The 22,511-nt window shown below is 36.1% G+C and overlaps 1 protein-coding gene across 1 annotated transcript in view; it reads right to left on the bottom strand.

The window, feature by feature from the left end:
- Positions 1 to 22,511, bottom strand: part of LOC127852414 (ATP-dependent RNA helicase dhx29-like) — a 62,583-nt gene that overhangs the window by 9,263 nt on the left and 30,809 nt on the right. The window contains exons 11-21 of the mRNA XM_052386369.1: positions 22,380 to 22,486; positions 20,499 to 20,657; positions 19,762 to 20,016; positions 17,442 to 17,556; positions 7,964 to 8,115; positions 7,175 to 7,351; positions 5,648 to 5,737; positions 3,406 to 3,591; positions 2,600 to 2,739; positions 2,122 to 2,295; positions 885 to 1,013 (exon numbers count right to left, since the gene is read on the bottom strand). Of these exons, the coding sequence (XP_052242329.1) occupies positions 885 to 1,013; positions 2,122 to 2,295; positions 2,600 to 2,739; positions 3,406 to 3,591; positions 5,648 to 5,737; positions 7,175 to 7,351; positions 7,964 to 8,115; positions 17,442 to 17,556; positions 19,762 to 20,016; positions 20,499 to 20,657; positions 22,380 to 22,486 (1,684 nt within the window). The remainder of the gene's footprint in view (positions 1 to 884; positions 1,014 to 2,121; positions 2,296 to 2,599; positions 2,740 to 3,405; positions 3,592 to 5,647; positions 5,738 to 7,174; positions 7,352 to 7,963; positions 8,116 to 17,441; positions 17,557 to 19,761; positions 20,017 to 20,498; positions 20,658 to 22,379; positions 22,487 to 22,511) is intronic.

Here is a 22,511-nt window from a genome sequence, read left to right as displayed (position 1 = left end):
ATGTAAAACATATGTACACTTATGCTGTTTGTCAGAGATATATCACAGTAAACAAGGTAAGATTAAAAGTTGTTTGCTAAAGATTAATGCCCCCTACTTGCAGCACAGTCATATATTAGTGCAAATAGAAAAAGATCTTTTTTGTTAAAAGCCCTTTGAACTTGATCTTTGTCCTTTCAACCTTAAAATCAATAAGTCCTCCAAAGTAAGTGACTGTGACAAGTCCATCTATACCACTTTAGATAATCATAGGTACTGGTTCTCTAGCTAACATGCTAAAACCGATTTCATAATATAGTCCCTGTGACCTTGAACTGATGACCGTAACATCAATAGGCTTCTTCCTAACCTTACAAGTAAGCATGATCGTAAGTCAAATCATTCTCAAGGTTTTGTGCAGAAATGACATTTGACCTGTTGCTGTCAAATATCGTTTTTGTTTCCTCCCCAGTAACCATCATAACAATTGTTATGGTTGTAGATCAAAGAGTTCTCTATAAACTACAAAAAAACAAAAGTTCTACAGACTGACCAACTGTCCGACTTAACTGACGGACAGGTACGAAACAATATATTCAAAAATCTTCAAAGGGGACGTAATGATAATAGTGATCAATCAGGTTCCTAAGCACAATTATTCATGACTTCAGTTTAATAACATCATTTTAAAATGCATCCACATATTTGATGAAATTATAATGTAGCAGCCACACTTAAATGAAATTTATACCAAAATTAGTACAATTTTTTTATTTCATAATACAGTCTTAACCCTATATTCTGTATTTAACAGAAGATTAACTTAATGACATCTTGATATCTTGTTCACTTTGCACCAGTGGAAACCAAGTGATGTATTTGAACTCAACCAACAATGGCCATACATGCGTTTGGTGAACATCCGGAAGCAGATTCCTTCTCGGACCCTGCCGGCGCGCCCCTGACGTTGCTTGGCGTTGGCGCGGGAGATGAGCACCTCCTCCAGCGTGCTCATCTGACTTGTCTCTATATACCTGCAGGAATACAAACAACAATTCAACCCTTAACCACTCAGATACAAACAAACTCTGACATGTTTGTAATCCCTTTGAAAATCAAATTATATTTAAGACCTTTGTTATAGATTCAAGTTTTAAATGCTTTATTCAAAACCCTTTGATACTGATGAGCAGCAAACAGCATAAAACCTCAACAAGCTACCAGTTACTCGCTGGCAGTTCTGGTTTTATGCTGGTTACATGTAGCCATTTTGACTTTGCTTCTGAGAAGGAAAGGGTTAAGATCAGTGTTGTTTCAGTATTGAATGCTCTCGTAAAATGTATGTGCATCAAGAAATTGTGTTTCCAAACTAAAATAAATTGAGCTGTCCATGGAAAAAATTAAAATGTTATGATTTTGTTTGCTCAAAAGAAATAACCCAAACTGAATAATTTTACGTAAGGAGATTCTTGGGTGCCAGATGAGATTTTAATGTTTACATTGTTGAATATGAGCCTAGTTCTGGAAAAACTGGGGTCCGTCTTATCAAAGATCGTGCGACAGTGTTAACTTACGATTGCATTTTTGTAATTTTAAAATATAAGTGCTTATGATCTGTATGTTTCAAATATAATGGATGTTTGACACCTTCTTTGGAAATGAATGGAAATGTTCAACACAAGTAATTATAAATGTGACTGTTACGTATATATGGCGCTTCGAAAATTGCATCGTAAGGTGAGAATGTCAAACGATGTTTGATAAGACGGGCCCCTGGGCTTAATGCATGTGCATAAAGTGTTGTCAAAGATTAGCCTGTGCAGACTACACAGGCTAATCAGGTACGACACTTTCCCTGTGCAGACTACACAGGCTAATCAGGTACGACACTTTCCCTGTGCAGACTACACAGGCTAATCAGGTACGACACTTTCCCTGTGCAGACTACACAGGCTAATCAGGTACGACACTTTCCCTGTGCAGACTACACAGGCTAATCAGGTACGACACTTTCCGCCTAAACTGGATTTTCGTCAAGAAGTTTCTTCTTTTAAACCAAAAATAATTGCACAGGCAAATCTGGGAAGACACTTATTGCACATGTATTAAACCCCCTTTTCTCAGAGGGCGTCTCATAAATACCTGTTCTCCTTCACTTTGCCAGTATCTATCACAAACACAACATCAGGGATGGTGATTCCAGTCTCTGCAATGTTGGTTGCCAAGACAACCTTGCGTACACCCTGTGGCGGCACGCTAAAGGCTTGCGCCTGGTCGGCACTGGACAGCACTGAATGAAGCGCAATTACCCTGTACCTGAAAAGATTTTAACACCATGCATTTCTGTTTTATTCCAGTAAATATCTCACTTGTATGTACATGTATATGTATCAGAATGCTATTGTTAATGATAAAGGCTTCCTAGAGGAATCACAATGTATTCAGATTTCATTCCAACATTTGACCTTGTTTGCAAGGGACCTTGAACTGAACCCTGGACCCCTAAAGAAAACTCAAGCATACCAACCATTGCAAGGGCCATCAACAAGGCTGCTTTCAACAGGACCCCTAAATGAGCATAAAGCATACCGACCATTGCAAGGACCAGTTATCCTCCTACCTGTTTTTATCTGTGAATCTGCGGTCTGTTGTGAGTATCTCGTACAGCTCCGTGATGTCCGCCAGGCCCGGAAGGAAGACCAGTACAGCGCCATCTTGACCCGCATACGATGGGGACGTATCTATGTGCACCAGTAGATCCTGTAACCAGGCAAGAAAATAAATGAGCCTCGTTCTGGGAAAATGGTGCTTAATAAATGTGTGTAAAGTGTAGTGACAGATAAGCCTGTGTAGTCTGCACAGGCAGAAAGGGACAACACTAACCGCCAAAACAGGATTCTATTTTAGAAGAGACTTCCTTTAAACAAAAAATTCAATAAAAGCGGAAAGAGTTTCCCTGAATAGCCTGTGCTCAATGCACAGGCTAATCTGGGATGACACTGAAAGCACAATCATTTAGTCCAGTTTTTCCGGGAACGAGGCTAAAATGATTTTACAAATATGTTTATAACACTGTATATTATGTGAGTCAATAATACAATATCAAATATTTATTAACACCAGTTAAAGACTCCTAAAGCAATTGTAACAGTCCACAGACTTGGTGCATTCTTCTGTCAGATTTTATGACCATCATCTGGTTGTAAAAACAGACCTGTATGTGTGGTGTCAAAGGATTATCACTAATTGATAGAATTTGGAAGAAATTGAAACTGTAAACAATATAGAGTGTATATTGATTAATTATAGTGGAAAATAAGAACTTAAGAGTAACAAAAAAGTAATAAGTCTGGCTAAAAAGAGGAAACACGAAAATTTAAAGTGTCCGAAAACGTAAGGCAATTATGGTAATTCTTACAAACATACAACAATAAGATCCACATTAATCTTTTTCAGATTCATTCTAGAGATCGTGTTGCGGGTCTTCAAGCTGTACTTCTCCACTGACAGTCCGGATGTATCTAGTTGAGCAATGTCCTCCTTCGTCCAGTGGACGTCCAGTTTAGACTGGTCACCACCTTTCCCTGTCACACTTAGACTGGCGCTCTCCTCCTGTATAAAGAACAACAAGAAAATGTTTGGAAAGGAGTGGTCATTTTGTGACACTTGGTTATTAAATTCATGTATACACTTTTGGTTTCTTTTTAAACTACCGTAATCAGTTTGTGCACTGCAATCTGAAATCCACAAATATGCCTCACAGTATAGCCTTGTTCTAAAAATAAGGCATCCATTTCAAGAATAGGAACATAGAGAAAGAATTATTTCTTTGTTTTACACGAGTTCTACAGTGCATTTGGACAAATTATTCTTAAAAGACTAAAAGGTTTGTAGCCGTCATGGTGTTTATGCAAGATTAAATATGACTTTATATTACACCTACAGAAATAAACCAATCTAATTATGTAAACCCATTCATGAGCAATAGTCTGGGAATCATGTTTTTATGGAAATAATATAAACAAGAGTTTCCCGGTCAGAGACATATTCCCCCCCCCCCCTTCAAAACAAAACAACAGGGCTTTTGAACTAGTGACCCGAATTTCAATAGGGGTCATCTACTGTCCAAGGCCAATACGCATGTGAAGTATCAAGCCAATCGGTCAATATGTTGATGAGTTATTGCCAATTGGTCAATATGTTGATGAGTTATTGATCAGAAACGATTTTCCCACTTATTGTGACAGTGACCATGACCTTTGACCCCAATTTCAATAGGGGTCATCTACTATCCAAGGCCAATGCGCATGGGAAGTATCAAGCCAATTGGTGAATCAGTTAACGAGTTATTGGTCAGAAACAATTTCACACTTAGTGTGTACCAGTGACCTTGACCTTTGACCTAGCCAATGCACATGGGAAGTATCAAGCCAATCAGTGAATCAGTTGACAAGTTATTGATCAGAAACGATTTTACTCTCAATGTGTAACAGTGACCTTGACCTTTGACCTAGTGACCCCAATTCGATACTGTCCAAGGCCAATGCACAAGTTAAGTATCAAGCCAATCGGTCAATTCGTTGACGATTTATTGTTCAAAAACGATTTTCACACTTAGTGCGATAGCTACCTTGACCTTTGACCAAGTGACCCCATTTTCAATACGGGTCATCTACTGTCCAAGGCCAATGCACATGTGAAGTATCAAGCAAATCGGTCTATTCATTGATGAGTTATGGATCGGAAATTAACTGGTCTACCGACAGACAGACAGACGGACAGCAAAACAATATACCCCTTCTTCTTCCAAGAAGGGCATACAAATTGGCAAGTTTACTTCGTTTACAGCCGAAATGGAACTATACATTTATTAAATGATAATACACATGATATAAAAACTATGTAACCAAGAGACCTGAATCGACAGAATCACTGCATTATAAACCCCCTTCACTTTATAATTACAACAAGCAAAAATTCTGATAGACTAACTCACTCAATTCAGTCACTTTCATGTTCTATATGAAACTATCTGTGAAAACCGGTTTCATGCCAGTGGACTAAGATCGTCACATATTAGTCTGCACAGGCTTATCAGAGATGACACTTAAAGCTTTTATTAAATTTTTCATTTAAATGAAGTGTTTTGAAAACAAAAATCCACACTAGGCAGAAGTATCCTCACTGATGAACTTGTGCAGACTGCACAAGCTAGTCTGGGACATTACTTTATGCATTCAGTCTCTTTTTCCAAGAGCGTGGCTCAAATATTTATACATAATTTCTTAACCTTTTCCCACTCAGAGGCAAAGTGAAATGATTATGTGCAAACAGCATAAAACCAGAACAGCCTGTGAGTAACTCGCAGTCTGTTCAGGTTTTATGCTGTTTGCAGCTCCTCAGTATCTAAGAATTGGAAATAAAGCTTTTAAAACTTGAATCTAGTAAGAAATGTCTTAATTAAATTTAACTTTCTAAGGGACTACAAAAGCATCAAAATACGTATGTAAGTGGTAAAAGGTTAAATCAATAGTATAATAAAGACATTTAGGATAAAGCAAGGTTTTACTAACAGATACCCTACAGCCTGAAGACTCATCCTTTATATTGATACAACTGTGATAACCATGCATTTGTTAACCAGATCGACAATATCCTAGACTTTTACCGAGACAAGTTCCGACTGTCGTAGAGAAAATGGAGAGTCTTCCTCCAGCACATAGCCTGTCTGTTCTAGAACATCTTCCACGTGGTAGACCTGCATGAAAAACAATAAGGATAACTATAAACTGATTGATGTTTAATAATGCTCTATTTTATGCAATATAAATGTGACAAGAAAGTAGGTTCTATAAAAGTGACATAACATTTAACTATAGTGCACAAATATAAAACGAATCAAAGAGCTGGATAGTTAATGGTCTACATGTATGGTTCTTTCATCCTAGTAATTAACATTTTACATGTCCAGTAAGTGCTGAGAAAAGACACGATACAAAAATAAAGTTCCTTTACTATATCCTATAAAGCCTCACAAAAATCGGGCAATTTGTTGCAAAGAAATTGTTCTCACCAAAATAAATGTATTATATTCTAATTTTATATCTTTGGAAAACCTCACAACTCTCAGACAAATCATTGAAGCAGAGCCTCTTGGTACTATGAAACATCCACTGTGCAATGAACCGTCCAACAAAGTTTCATTGAATACTTACGCAATTTTTAAAGTCCTGTAACTGTAACAAAACTCATTCAAGAAGTATAAACACCTTCTCTTGTTAATGAAATTTCCAACATGAAATCATTTAATGCAACCCACTAGTTGCACAGGGGGTTTTCTGCCTATTTTGGGAAAAGGAGTCTGACCAAATTGGGAATGTTTAATCGACAAAATAGTCCTTTTTGGGAATTTTTGCTTCGATGAAATGGCTCAATTTGGGAAAACATTGTGGATTTATCATGCTTAAATAAGTCAGTGGTTTAACAAATAAATTTGTTTTTATTTGTTATTTTGTCTTCTTTATATAAACACATGCAATATTGGGCATGTTCAACGTTTATTCAAGTACTGCAATTTTGTTTTTCGGTTACAGTTACACTCTGAGATAAGAACTGTACAGTCAAAAACTTATAGCAGATATTTTTGACCAAAACTTACACTGGTTAGTCACACAAGTTACAGCATAATTTCTCTCTGCTTTCTGTTTTTGAAAGCATCACACAGCTCCTCCAATGTTTTGTCATTCAGGTCTAGACGTTCAATGCAGGTAAGCATCAGATGAGTATAAGTTTGGTTTGTGTGAATGTGCTGTGTAATGGGGAGCACAGCAGGTTCATGGTGCTGAATCCTTGCTCAACCACAGCAGTGCTTGTTGATATGATACACATCAGCTGGACGAGTTGGAACATTAATAATCTAATAATCATTAGTGATAAGACACTTCTTTCTCAAAAAAAAAAAACAATAATTTTTTGGGGGGGGAAATTGGGATTTTTTTTATAATTTCGGTTTGGGATCAGGTCCGTTTGCTTTGGAAAAGCCTCCGCTTTCCGGAGGCGCAGACAGTGCTGAAAAACCGCTGTTGCAGATTTATAGCCCGCAAAAAGAAAGTGTGATGAAATGACTGACAGACAGAAGGATTTCAAACTAGGGAAATGAGAACACAAATAAATTAGAAGAATACACAAATGTTACCTTCACAGGAAATGTTCTACCAGGAATGTTGATGACTGGGCAGTGCTTGAAGTAGGAGGAGAACTTCTCTGCATCCAAGGTCGCACTCATCAAGATGACCTTGAGATCTGACCTCTTGGTCAGAAGTTGCCGTAATATGATCAGCAGGAAATCAGACTGAACACTCCTCTCATGTACCTGAAAATTGATTCCAATTATTACCCAAGTAGGTATAAGAATAACAAGGTTTAGACAGCCTACTTTACTTTGATGTTTTGCTTGATTTTTTAAATGCTCCATTTGATGTTCATAAAAAAGCTTTTTTAGCTTTGAGTCCTGCACAACCCTGAGTTTCAGGAGGAATATGTGCATATTCTTATAGCTGAGATTTGAGATTGTTAGTGAGCTGACAGAGATTCCCAATACTGAGTGGATACTCAAAGCTCATCTTCGGAGTTGAGAAAAAAAAAGGATAATATTCTTGATACTGGGCCCAAGAATCAATCCTCTCTCAAAGCTTGCCCCTAAAGATCTCCACCAAACACACTCAGGAAATAACCTAGAGAGGGGCAGCATGATTTACCCAAATACACCCCAAATACACCCAAATACGCTTTTAGAATTTTGAGCATATTTGGGTGTATTTGGGGGTGTATTTGGGGGTGTATTTGGGGGTGTATCTGGGTGTATTTGGGGATTTATTTGGGTGTATTTGGGTAAATCGTGCCACCTCCTAGAGAGTGCCTCAATAAGTAATGTGCTTTCATTAAAATCAAGTTTTATTCAAAAGGTATCAACTGAACTATATACCTCATCAACAATGATGTGTGAGACGTTACTAAGGGCAGGATCCAACTGTAGCTTCCTCAGCAGGACTCCTGTTGTGCAGTAGGTGAGTCTCGTATCAGGGCCGCAGCGGGTCTCAAACCTAATCTGATAGCCGCACAGTGAGTCTACCCCACCTGGATTACATGTAGATGGAATAATCTAGCTGCTGGGAACAGACTGACTTGATTATCAATAAGTTTAACCCATTTATGCCAAGTGGACTATCCCATCCTTCTAAATTGGATCAGTTTATTTCCAAAATTAAGGATGTCTACTATATTTATTTCTATATTTAGAATATTTCTTACAGAAATTCCTTTAAGCAAACAGCGCATCCCCAGATGAGACGCCGCATAATGCGGCGTCTCATCTGGGTCTACGCTGTTTGCCAAGGCCTTTTTTCTAGACGCTAGGCATAAATGGGTTAATACAATTCTTTATCACATGCTACATGTTGTTTTCTATTTTATATAACCATAATGAATATTTATATCTTAAACATGTGTAATATAGCTTTTTCAACCTTTACTTTGGAAACTTTTGGTTTTATGAATCAATTGCATGATGTTATTTTTCTTAGACGTTGCAACGTCAAGTGACACTACACAATCTTAACAACTTTCCTGTTTTATGATGTTCAAGTAGGTTATTTTCTCCAAATTAAAAAGCGTGTGATAAAAAAGATCTGACAGTTGACCAGGAAACTTGTAAGAAACCTTGCCAAAAACTCCAATACTAACAAAATTTCTGAATTTGGGAGAAATGCAATAATTAGGAGACTATTTAATATTGTAAAATTTGGGACTGCCTGCATATTCAATGATAATTCAAAACAAGAAAAGATCCATAATTCTGCCAAAATGCAGTGCAGACAAAAATTCTTTTTTACTATTGTGTACAAATGAGTGTCCTTCACTGTGAAAGTTTGAGAGAGATCCACACAGTAGTTAAACACAAATTGAAAGCACAAACTTTGTGAAATATCTACACACAGATGTACGAACGGACATAAGTAACAATGGTTGGACAAGTACAAGGCTTGGGGCATAAAAGAATTGTATTTTCAATAAATATTACTGATATGTTTTTTAACAAGAATGGTGATATTTTCTGAACATAAACAAATAAAAACATGAAATTGTAGTTAAATTGATTTGTTAGCAACAATAACCACTCTGTACATGAAAGTTTACTAAACACAGACTGTCTTTAAAATCTTTACAACTTAACAAAATAAAATAAAAATTCATGACTTCTGACCATGAATTGTGACCTTGACCGTTCAGCTAGGAGCATGAGAATTGTACATGAAACATCCTATTGTCATCAAAGGAGTAAAAACATAATAATATTACATTCCTCCTAGACAATGGAAATCATAAAATGACTGTTTTGCGACATTGACCTTTCACTACGGAGGGAAGCAAATTATATGTGAAGAATTATCAGGTATTAGGGATTGATGGTCCTGACCTCAGAGAAATTCAAATATTAAAAAAATAAGAATGCACAAACTTTGACTTTGAAGTGCATGACACCTTAACCTTTAACAAATGAGCATTAAGTTGCATATTGTCTGGTCATGGGGAATAATTATCCAAAATTATATTTAAATCCTTCAGGGTGATTAGGATAAGAGTGGAACATCAATTTGATTACCTTTGACCTTGAGTATTGACCTAGACCTTTCAACCAGGAATTTGGTAGCAACAGTGTTTGGAAATGGGAAAAATACTTCAAAGTAAAATTAAAAGGCATATAAAAGTTTCATAGCTGAAACAAAAATGTGTGACATTTGACCTTCAATTGTGACCTTGACCTTGACCAAGGAGCATGTGAGATGTATGTGACATGCCATCTGGTCATGCACAATAACAAACTCAATTTATTATACAATCCTTCAAGCAAGCTAAAGTTACAGAGCAGAAACACATTTGTATGACCTTGACCTATGACCAAGGAGCATGTGAGTTCTTCTTACAAATCTTCTGGTAATGTAAAATAATCATCCAAAGTGACATTTAAATAATCCCCACAGTCTTAATTTTACAGAGGCTGAGCGGACATGATTTCCAGACAGACTCACAGACAGGCCCACCAACCAACCCACACACAAATGTACATGGACAGACACCTATATGCCCTATTTTTTTAGCATGAAAATGGCCGTTACTGATTTTTTTTCATAGATAATGTATAGTTATAGTTTATGAATTGCATACTTTATCTTTCGGTTGAATAAATGAGTTTTTAAGACTTTGTCAACAATATTCATGTCTATTAATCTGCAAAACAAGATCAATTAGTGTTTTTGAATGTTTATTATTAAATCTCTGCACGGGAAAGGAAACAGTTTTACAGTTAGCCTTGCATGGACAAATAAAACAAATAATTAAAGTAAACTATCTTGCTAATGGCATCTCACTAGAAATAACAATAAGAAATGCATATTGAAACTACAATATATTTAAGCCGTGCTCTGTGAAAAGGGGGGTTTAATGCATGTGCGTAAAGTGTTGTTCCAGATTAGCCTGCGGTGTCCGCACAGGCTAATCAGGGACAACACTTTCCGCCTAAACTGGATCTTAGGCTAAGAAGAGACTTTCTTTAAAAAGAAAATATCATAAAAGCGGGAAGTGTCATCCCTGATTAGCCTGTGCCGACTTCACAGGCTAATCTGGGATGACACTTTACGCACATCCATTAACCCTTTCCCCAATAAAAAGCATTGTGAAAATGACTATGTGCAAAAAGCATAAAAACAGAACAGCCTGCAAGTAACTCGCAGTCTGTTCAGGTTTTATGCTGTTTGCTGCTCAACAGTATCTAAGGGTTGGAAATGAAGCCTTTCAATCTTGAATTTAGTAAGAAAGGTCTAAAATTCAATTTAACTTTCTAAGGGACTACACATGCGTGAAAATATGTATCTAAGGGTTATAAAAAACTTTCTACAGAGCACAGCCCATATATTTTCTTTATGGTATAAATAATCAACACATTAATAACATTTCCCACAAATTGATAAAAAAAGACTTTACAAGAACAAAATTATACTTAAGACATATTTCATTTTCATTACATATCAAATAGTTTGATTTTACAATCAGCACTAATCATTATTTAACAGTAAAATTTGCAGGTTGTCAGTTCAATTCAATACCAATTTTGACACAATTTACCCAAGTATTAATCCTTGAAAAATGTGTGAACAATTATCTTCTTAATAGGGCTGGTGTCATTTCCTCTTTGAACATATCACAGTATTAGAGGTGTCAATATAATCCTGTCATTACAATTGAGTGCCTCTTATATGAGCATATAATCAGATTATTTTGCAGGTGTGTGTTCACTGTAAAATGAAAATGATGGACTAACAAAGCAAACTATAGATAGATATTATGCATTGGGAGTAACTTTCAAAAGAAGATATGTGGTTTTCTAAAAAAGTCACATATGCATTGGACTGCAATACATTGTGGACTACCCATCACATCAACTACATGAAATAAATCCTAAGGAGGGAAAACATAATTTATTTTTATTTGAATAATGATTACTTTGGATGGCCTGTAAACAGTTCTCTGTTTTGAAATAAGACTGCAGACAATTTGAAGCTCTGTCTATTCTTCCATAGGCCATAACTATAGATCTTCTCCACCATATTTCTAAGGCAATTTGGATTAATAATTGTGATATAGAATCTTTAAATTTTCCATCCATGGGCTCTGAAGAAATATGCTGCTATATCTGGAAAAAATAACTGTTGCCTACACTTAAAACAGGTGGGCCTATTATCCAGTTCTTAAAAACACAGATGACAGGGAAACAATGAATAATAGTGAAAAAGTCAGCAGAATTTCCATGCAATTTTACTGGATTTTACAAATATTGGCATTTACTATTATACAATTATTTACAATGTGGCCCAATAAATGCTACAAAATCTACGCACACAATTTGTTCACAAATGTTGAATTCTGACAAGATGAACTGACCACTGAGCATAGTGAGGAAAGAAACAATCACTTAAAGGACCTCAGTGATAAAACTGAAGATGTTGACAACTATTGACTTGAAAGGACGAAAATCCTACGAGTTCATCCAAACCTGCTTGTCCGAGTTTAAAAACGCCACCGATGCGATAACAGAACAACTTAACCTTATCAAGGCATACATACTGGCTGTAAAGGCAGAAACTGCCAGCTTTTTAATGGAACATTTTGGCTTCATAGAAGACATTGTTTTCGACCAATTCATTACTGTTAAACAGTACGACGACCTAATGGTAAGTGAGCACAGGCATTTCTTAGAGGCATTTTCTAAGGATGTTAAAGAATACATCCACAGAACTGGATTGGATACCTATGAAAGTGTCAGTCAGCAAACGGAAGTTCTTACTGAATTTGTTATCTATGAAAAGGAGAAGATCATGGATTTTGGGGAAGACTTGTTCAGAGAACTGATGACCTTCATCCACGAAAATGGCGTCTCTAGCGTAGAAATTCTGCAGAATGAGCTACGTCACGTGTCCAAGGCAATACTTGTTCAATACGAGGAGATATCAGACATTTTACAGATGGACTGTGCGGAAATCGAGAGGCAAGCTTATGAAGCATTCCAGAGGTGTCTGAAACTCGTTGACGATGAGATTTTGCAACTAGAGTGCCTACCTGTGGTGGTGAAATGATTTGATCCCACAGACTTCTCTTTAAGCTTGTCGTATATATTAATACTTTGCATTGATGTTGCAATTATAAATGGATTTTAATTGTTAACAATTCTTATGTTCATTTTTAAATTTACAAAGTTTAAGTGAGATGTAAGACAAATACATATGTTACTCATGAACAATGCTATCAAGCTTTTATTGTATACAAACGTATGTACAAACTACAAACTCATTGAAAAATGTTCTCCTTTTTTGTTATTAATACTCAGAGAGATTGAAGTCTATAGATTGTCCAGTGCTTACCTCAGCTCAAGATACACCATTTGTCAAAGATTGACCTGGTGAATGAAATTTTTGAAGCCACATGACCGAAATTATTACATGGCCTTGAGATCCTAATGATACAAATTTTGACAAAGTTCAATCAAGATCGAGTCCTAAATGTAGCGTCTAGAGTGGTATTATTGATTTACAAATATTTGATCACGTCACTTTGTTTGGCCCCACTTGACCCAGATTTGAACTTAGCTTCCATTCAAATTTACCTTGTAAACGTGCCTTTTAATTGATTTATATATCTGTGTTGCCAGCTCTTTTACATTTGTGTTTTAATTCTGAGTTATCATATAATTTCTCAACCCAGAAATATTTGTAATTGAATGTTTATAAAGTCTGATAAAAAAAATAAAAATTGTTGGTTGCATTATGTTGTTTATATTGTACATGTGTTGTTTTAATGTACTTCATTAATTTGCAACCAATATTAATGTGCATTTTGTGTAAATATTGATCGAAATTCATCAGTCACTGTCCTACTTAAGTATCAGTTTCTAAAAACATTTGTTGTAATCGCAATTTGCATACCAGTATACATTTCTGGAATTTTGAATGAAGAAACTACATTGTTTTTAACTATTTTATGGTTTAAATATGTTTTCTTTACAATCCTGTTTAAGCGTTTTGTAATTTGTTATTATTCCTTCTTATTGGTCGGAGTTGTGTTGTTTATTTTCATTTTCCATTTTATTTTTCCAATTATCATTACGTCAATACATTTTAGTTCGTGACTTGATGTTTTGGTCCTATGAATCCCAGTACAGTCCTGCAAGTTTACAAAGTCCACAGGCCGTGATGTTCTGTGGCAGGGCTTACTGCCATTCACCAAATTTAGCCAATGGCTACAAATAAGGAAATTTGGCTACAAAAAATTCCATTTGGCAACAAGGTTTTCTACATTATCACGCATAAAATATCCAAAATAATAAGAATTAATACATAAAAGGGTACATTTGGCTACAGAAAATTTTGAGCCTGAGTAAGCCCTGTGTGGACTTAAAATACTTTTTTGAATGTCTGAACAATAGGATATTATTCATTAAAAATTGTATCCATTATCACATACACATCAATGAACATATTCGTTCACCATAAATACAACAATGACTTTATATAGTAATCCACCTTTTTATGGTCTAAAATACTCAAGTTTAGTTCTGGCTTCATCTCTAAATTATTTAAAATACAGTCATGTTTGGCTTTAGGATAATCACACTACACCTTTTCAAGGGCTTTCATTGCGCAGCTGTATCATTTTCATCTGTACAACAAGGTTCAAGACAATTTCAAGTTACAGATAATTAAAAAACAAGAGCTGTCACCATATGATGACTTATGCCCCCTATAAACGCTTGATAGAAGTTATGAGCTTTTTTTGAAACCTAAACCCAGATTTTGAAACCTAAACGTGGACCCTAAGTTCAAGGTCAAGGTCACATGGGGTCAAAATTTGTGTGCGTATGGAAAGGCCTTGTCCATATACACATGCATGTCAAATATGAAATTGCTATCTGAAGCGACATAGAAGTTATGAGTATTTTTCAAAACCTAAACGCAAAGTGTGACAGACAGACGGACGGACAGTCTGATCACTATATGCCCTCCTTCGGGGGCATAAACAAAAATTAAGTGCATAACTTTTGCGATGCAATACTGTCAATACCAATTCTGTTAAGTTACAGCATACATGTAAATGTAGGCTGCCCATCCGTTTTGTTTTCCTTAAATGTTTAACTACAATAAAAATATGGGATACTATGAGTTTGTGATAGAACAAAAGAACTGCAGAAGAATGTTTCCAGTTGCATTATGTTGATGAAGGAATTGTAAAGATTATACTATGATCCCTGTACGACAGCAACTTTTCATGCCTTTTCAAGGAAGATATAACACATGCATGTTAACAGAACGTCATGCAGCCTGTACATTCGATCCAAGTGTTAGACATGTTGCTAGTTTTCAATGTGGACAAGGGTTGATTAGAGTAATAAAAGGGCAGTGTCATATTTACATTTGCCTTGAAAGTTTGTTTTGCAAAAAGTAAGATTTTGAGAATAGGCTAACTGTGTGGCAATAGTTCTTATTAATATCAAAGTTGTATACAAATGTACTGTATATTACTTCATTGATTATATGTATGTTTGTAAACATCAAAACATGTCGTGAAGTTAATTAATAATAACAATTTCTTTCATTTTCAAATCAACCCTGCATTCTGATTTAGATACTCCCATGTGATCTTCTTTTCTCTCTCAACTGGGGGCAACACATGCAGATTTAAATTAAAATATTTATGAATATACTACTTTTTCAGAAACAGGTTTTTAAAAGATGTCATTGTTTTGCACAAATCTTAACAACCTTGTTTTTCATTCATCTATAGTGATACGACGTCTTACACAAATATATACAGTCACTGGATATATTTGGATGCGACCACTTGTATTAAGCGACCTTTGTCTTATGCGACCATTTTGAAATCCCACGGAGCTTTTTCGCTTTATAATGATATTGTATTAAGCGACTTTTGTCTTACGCGACCAGCGACCGCTGATTTTTGTGTATTTTGATGTCCAAATCTTGAATTAAGCGACCACTAGGAGGTAAAAGTGGTTAATCTATTGATCTTTCAGGGACAAATCTGTGTTAATTGTTTATCTAAGCCAATAAGATGTACTGTTACACCTCTGCTTTGTTTTCACAGCAACCATTATGATTATGCTTTGTCTCTTTGACCGGTTCTGACCGGTATTGTTGTAGACTTCGTATCAATTTATTGAGTTGAATAATAGAGGAACCTTTTACGCACAGTCTAAAATAGTTTACTATGTGGAACGTTAAGAGACAACGCCGATTTTTCTCGAGTATAGATAACAGGCGCAGAAACAATGCACTGTACGTGACAAACATTTCCTGAGAAGTGCGGAAAATAAACTATTAATCGTCAACATCTGTCGAAATTCGTACATTACCAATTTGTAATTATGCTAATTAGTAGATATTGATTAGCCAATCACATTGTTATTTACTTAATAAATTTTCCAATCAGGTCTGTTTGTTTGTTTTCAATTGACGTGTTTTAATTTTTCAGCTCATTATGTATCATAATCGAGTCAGATTTCCTTAAGCATACATGCAGAAATTAAAATGTCAAAACGAAAAGTGTTAACGTTGAACGAGAAAATTCGGGTTTTGGAATTGTCAAAGAGTAAAAGTGCACGTAAAATCGCAGATAAGTTTGGAGTCGGTAAAACTCAAATTCAGAACATTCTTAAGCGTAAAGCCAAGGTGCTTGAAGACGTGGAAAATAATGTGTCAGGTGAAAAAAACGCGCGAGGTGCACGAGGAACGAGGACATTAATGATCTTGTGTTAACGTGGTTTAAGGATGCAACAACGAGGAGAATGCCTGTGCCAGGCCCTCTCATTAGTGCTCAGGCCCTTAGATTTGCGTCCGACTAAGGAATTGAGACGTTTCAAGGCTTCCACTGGCTGGTTAGCTTCGTTTCTCAGCACATTTTTAGCCAAATTCTTTGTTGTTTTTGCAAATAAATATGTACACACAATTCATTTATAATAAATGATAATTTATAATAAGTGAAAAAATAAAACACATTATAAGTAAAATATTGTTTACGTATTGTGTTTATATTCATTTTTTTATAAAAGTTAAAATCATTGTGGAAAAAAAGAGATTATTCTTCATATAGATTAAAATTGAGGGTAAGCATTCTTCTAGAATGGACTTTTTTATTTAAAGACCATTTTATTAAGAGACCACTTTTGATTACTTCCTTGAGTGGTCTCTTAATACAAGATTGACTGTACATATAAATACACAGATTTAATTGTCCATGGCATGCAGTATTACCAGCAATAAGTATATAACTGCTAGCTTTTACAATAATGGTGTGTTCTGCTGTTTAAAATTACAAGAAAAACAATGTTCAAGATGAAAAAAACACACTTTGTATTGCAAACAAAGACACTTCATGCATTTTTTAATTTAACAAAATATATCAAAAATGCAACAGTCGAGATACATTTGTATATATACGTCAGTTAACAACATTAATTTAGCACCCTTAAAAAAATTAACGGCTGTAAAACTTGAACAAACAAGCAAATTCGTTGAATTTTTATCCCCCGCCAATATGCTTCTGGACACTAAAGTGTTATATTTGACACTCAAAAAAGCATTTTTTCAAGATACAAAGGGCTATAACTCCTTTATTAACAAATGGTGTACAATGACATTTGGCATGCATCATCCTCTTATCCATATATATACTCATACCAAGTTTCAATGGAATCCGCCCAAGCACTTCCAAGATATGGCTCCGGACGGACAGATGGAAAGACGGACAGACAATGCCAAAACAATATCCCTCCACCTATGGCGGGGGATAACAATTAACAGCTGTAAAACAAATAACAGTACGTAGATGAATCCTACCTAATTTCCTTTCCCCCATTTCTTGACTGACCCTCACAGCCAGACTGGTTGCTGATATCCTACGTGGTTCAGTGCAGACGATGTTGCAGGACTCGGAACCAGTCAATAAGCAGTCCTGAAATGTCAGTGAAAACAAATCCTCAACTCTTTCACACTCAGAAGCAAAGTGAAAATGGCTGTATGCAAACAGAATAAAATCAGAACAACCTGCAAATAACTCACAGTCTGTTCAGGTTTTATGCTCTTTGCTTATTATCAGTATCTCAGGGTTGGTACTGAATCCTTTAAGACTTGAATCTAGTAAGAAAGGTCTTTGATTTACATTTGTAATTTCATTTGTAAAAGAGAATTCACATACCTTTCTGAGTTGTAAAGACTTAACTTACTAGAATAAAAACCAAAAGTGTAAAGCTGGTATTGAATAGAGCAAATCAAATTCTAACCATTGCAATATACAGCAAGCTCAACCAGTTTTTACTGCTCTAGAAAGTTCCAATAAGCCTTTAATGTTCATCTTTTAAGAAAATTTCAGTAGAATAAAAAACAAGAGCTGTCACCATAGGATGACATATGCCCCCTATAAATGCTTTGATAGAAGTTATAGTATTTTTCAAAACCTAAACGCAGATTTCGAAACATAACACAGACCCTAAGTTCAAGGTCAAGGTCACAGGGGTCAAAATTTGTGTTCGTATGGAAAGGCCTTGTCCATATACACATGCATACCAAATATGAAGGTTATATCTCAAGGGACATAGAAGTTATGAGCACCATAGGATAACATAAGCCCCCTATAAATGCTTTGATAGAAGTTATAGAATTTTTCGAAACCTAAACGCAGATTTCGAAACCTAAACGTGGACCCTAAGTTCAAGTTCAAGGTCACAGGGGTAAAACAATTTGTGCGTATGGAAAGGCCTTGTCCATATACACATGCATACCAAATATGAAGGTTATATCTCAAGGGACATAAAAGTTATGAGCATTTTTCGAAACCTAAACGCAAAGTGTAATGGAAAGACGGACAGACAGACACACAGACGGACAGTCCAATCACTATATGCCCCCTTTTCTTTGAAAGGGGGCATAAAAAATAAGCTAAAAAACAAGAGCTGTCACCATAGGATGACATATGCTCCCTATAAACGCTTTGATAGAAGTTATGAGCATTTTTCTAAACCTAAACGCAGATTTTGAAACCTTAACGCGGACCCTAAGTTCAAGGTCAAGGTCACAGGGGTCCAAATTTGTATGCGTATGGAAAGGTCTTGTCCATATACACATGAATACCAAATATGAAGGTTATATCTCAAGGGACATGGAAGTTATGAGCATTTTTCGAAACCTTAACGCAGACTTCGAAACCTAAACGCGGACCCTAAGCTAAAGGTCAAGGTCACAGGAGTAAAAATTTGTATGCCTATTGAAAGGCCTTGTCCAAATACAAATGCATACCAAATATGAAGGTTATATCTCAAGGGACATAGAAGTTATGACCATTTTTCGAAACCTAAACACAGATTTTGAAACCTAAACGCGGACCCTAAGTTCAAGGTCAAGGTCACACAGGTAAAAAATTCTAGGTGTATGGAAAGGCCTTGTCCATATTCACATGCATACCAAATATGAAGGTTTTATCTCAAGGGACATAGAAGTTATGAGCATTTTTCGAAACCTTAACGCAGATTTGGAAATCTAAACACGGGCCCTAAGTTCAAGGTCAAGGTCACAGGGGTAAAATGTTTGTGCGTATGGAAAGGTCTTGTTCATATACTCATGCACATCAAATATGAAGGTTATATCTCAAGGGACATAGAAGTTATGAGCATTTTTTCGAAACCTTAACGCAAAGTGTGACGAACAGACGGACAGACAGACAGACGGACAGACAGTGCGATCACTATATGCCCTCCTTCGGGGGCATAAAAAACAATAATGCTTTTTGATTAATGTATACACTTTGGCTTCTATTTCAAATCAGATACCATTTGTTATTGTCTGAAGAAAAACCTTACCAATAAATAAACTAAAGCCAAATTAATCTGGCTGACACATTCCTGTTATTACTTGAGCTTGTAACAGAAGTGATGAAAACTAGCCGATGCTTTAAGTTTGTATCTAGAGGCAGATAGGAAGAGAGGTGAATCAAATATTTCCCCCACCCATTGCATTTTTCTGGAGGGTACAAAGCACTACAATATATGAAACCTACATAGCTTGACATAATTCAAAAGTTGTTTGACGCTTACACACTCAACAGTATTTAAGATTTAAATTTTCAAAAAACGTACCTTAAGTGTAAACATGGAACACTACGTACCTCTAGTATAAAATGTGGCACCTGGGTGCTCTTGCCACTGCCTGTCTCCCCGGCAACCAGCACCACGCTGTGCCTCCTAATGGTTTCCAAGATGGCTGCCTTGTGCTGATAGACTGGTAGCTGTTCTCGCACCTTTGTTAACTCTGACTGCAAGGCGTTTCTGATATAAAGGTCTCTGGCCGATTTTGTTGCAGCATTCTTGTGACCAGCCTTCTTCTGTGGCTTTGGAACTGTTCTTGATGCCATTTGGACATCCTGCCAAGAAAACTCTTGCCATTAATTTAAATAAGTGGGCGTAGATGCTCAAAACTTAAAATGCCAATAATATTAACAGTCTTTTAACTTCAGACCCAAAGAAAATACATTTAAAAGCAATGCTATCATTTTCAAAATAATTCCACCAAAGAAATTTGTTAACAATTAACACATATATTAGAGGTTTAACAGTTTACTCACATAAATAACTTGGTCCAGAAACAGCTATAAACTGAACTGGCCATTAGTTACAGTTTTGAGCAACCAGGCAGAGCTTTCAAGAGCACATGATCATCATTTAATTTGCAATTCTTTTAATTTCAACTGACAAGGGAAAAACAAACCAACTAGAAGTCACTTTAATAAAAACATAAAATCATAATAAAATGAAATGCAAGAAAGACTCATGCATTTAAGTTTATAAGAGTAACATATTTATGAACAACATAATATTTTTTCATAAAATAAAAAATATCACATGCCTGATTATCCTCACTGGATTCCATGTTTTCCCAGGATTCCAGGACATCATCCTCATTTGTGACCTTGACCCATGATCCAGACTGACCTTTTGACCCCTGGTCTGATTTGTCACAGACCTGCACCTTGCTGAACAACTTAGCCAGGTACTGGTCTCTTGGCTGCAAGTGCAAACTAATCCATTAATAATGCATCATCTGAAGAATATGGCAATTACCTGTTTATTTAAACACCATTACTCCACAAGTTTAAGGGACATGTTTAAAAATATTAATATATTTGAATAATTTAATGTATTTTCAATAATTGGACAAATTCTAAAATAACAAGCAAATTCATTGAATTGATATTCCCCGTCAATATACTTCTGGACACAAAAGTTTTCTGTACGGATGGACAATGCCAACGTGCATCATCCTCTTATCCATATATATATATTCATACCAAGTTTATATGAAATCCGTCAAAGCACTTCCAAGATATGGCTCCGAAAACACAAAAAAAGCATTTTTTCAAGAAACAAAGGGCCATAACACCTTTATTATCCAATGGTGTACAATGCTATTTGGCGTGCATTATCCTCTTATCCATATATATACTCATACCAAGTTTCAATGAAATCCCCCAAAGCACTTCCAAGATATGGCTCCGGACACAAAAAAGCATTTTTTCAAGATACAAAGGACCATAACTCTGTTATTAACAGATGGTGTACAATGCCATTTAGCTTGCATCATCCTCTTATCCATATATATACTCATACTAAGTTTCAATGAAATCCGTCAAAGCACTTTCATGATATGGCTCCAGACACAAAAGTGCCGGACGGACGGAAGGACAGACGGACTGAAGGACGGACGGACGGAAGGACGAACAACGCCAAAACAATATCCCTCCGCCTATGGTGGAGGATAATTATTACACAAACAAATAAACTCGATTAATAAATCATGTCCTCAAAAAGATCTGAATTCAGGTCATGTAATTTGGGATCAAAGTAAAAGCACCAAGACTGGGCATTCTGACTTTGGAAATAATCAGCCTGTTTGAAATGCATGCACATACAAATTGTTGATGTAAAGCATTTATAGGGCTTCAGCTATTCTTACTGATGAATATTCAAAAAAGAAATATGTGTAATACTTTTTATGTCATGAGTTGTATACATGTATTAATTGTTTGAAAATAATGTATTCTTTTATAGAAATCTATGACAATTGTTTTTTGTCATTTTGCTTTCATGAAAAAAGAATGTAAACAATTATTTTGAAAAGCAGTAGATAATTGAACATAATCACCCACACTGTCTTCAACATTACAAGAAAACAAATGATAACAAGAGTTACGCGGTCGGAGACATATGCCCCCCAAAACAGGGCTTCAAACTAGTGACCCCAATTTTAATAGGGGTCATCTACTGTCCAAGGCCAATGCACAAGTGAAGTATCAAGCCAATTGGTCAATTCGTTCATGAGTAATTGATCGGAATTTTCACATTTATTGAGACATTAACCTTTACCTTTGACCTAGTGACCCCAACTTCAATAGGTGTCAACTTCTGTCCAAGGCCAATGCGTACGAGTAAACAATTTTCACACTTATTGAGACAGTGGCCTTGACCTCTGACCTTTGACCTAGTGACCGCAATTTCGATAGGGGTCATCTACTGTCCAAGACCAATGCACATGTGAAGTATCAAGCCAATCGGTCAATTCAATTTAAACAAAAAATTCCATAAAAGCGGAAGTGTTTTCCCTGATTAGCCTGTGCAGACTGCACAGGCTTATCTGGGACGACACTTTACACACATGCATTAAGCCCTGTTTTCCCAAAGCCAGGCTCATTCACATTATTTCACTGTTATCCACGCCAAACAGAATCACCTTATTCTCCTTAGACCTCTCCTCCTCAGCTGCCAGTTTTTCGGCGTCTGACCACTCCATCCAAACGTCTCTGTACGGTGGTGGCAGCAGCTGGTAGACAGCCTGTCCTGCATGTGGGGATCATGGATGTTA

The sequence above is a fragment of the Dreissena polymorpha genome, chromosome 12 (assembly GCF_020536995.1).
Source record: "Dreissena polymorpha isolate Duluth1 chromosome 12, UMN_Dpol_1.0, whole genome shotgun sequence".
NCBI lineage: Eukaryota > Metazoa > Mollusca > Bivalvia > Myida > Dreissenidae > Dreissena > Dreissena polymorpha.
The sequence above is the reverse complement of the archived record's forward strand: the minus strand, read 5'-3'. Positions and strand labels throughout refer to the sequence as shown.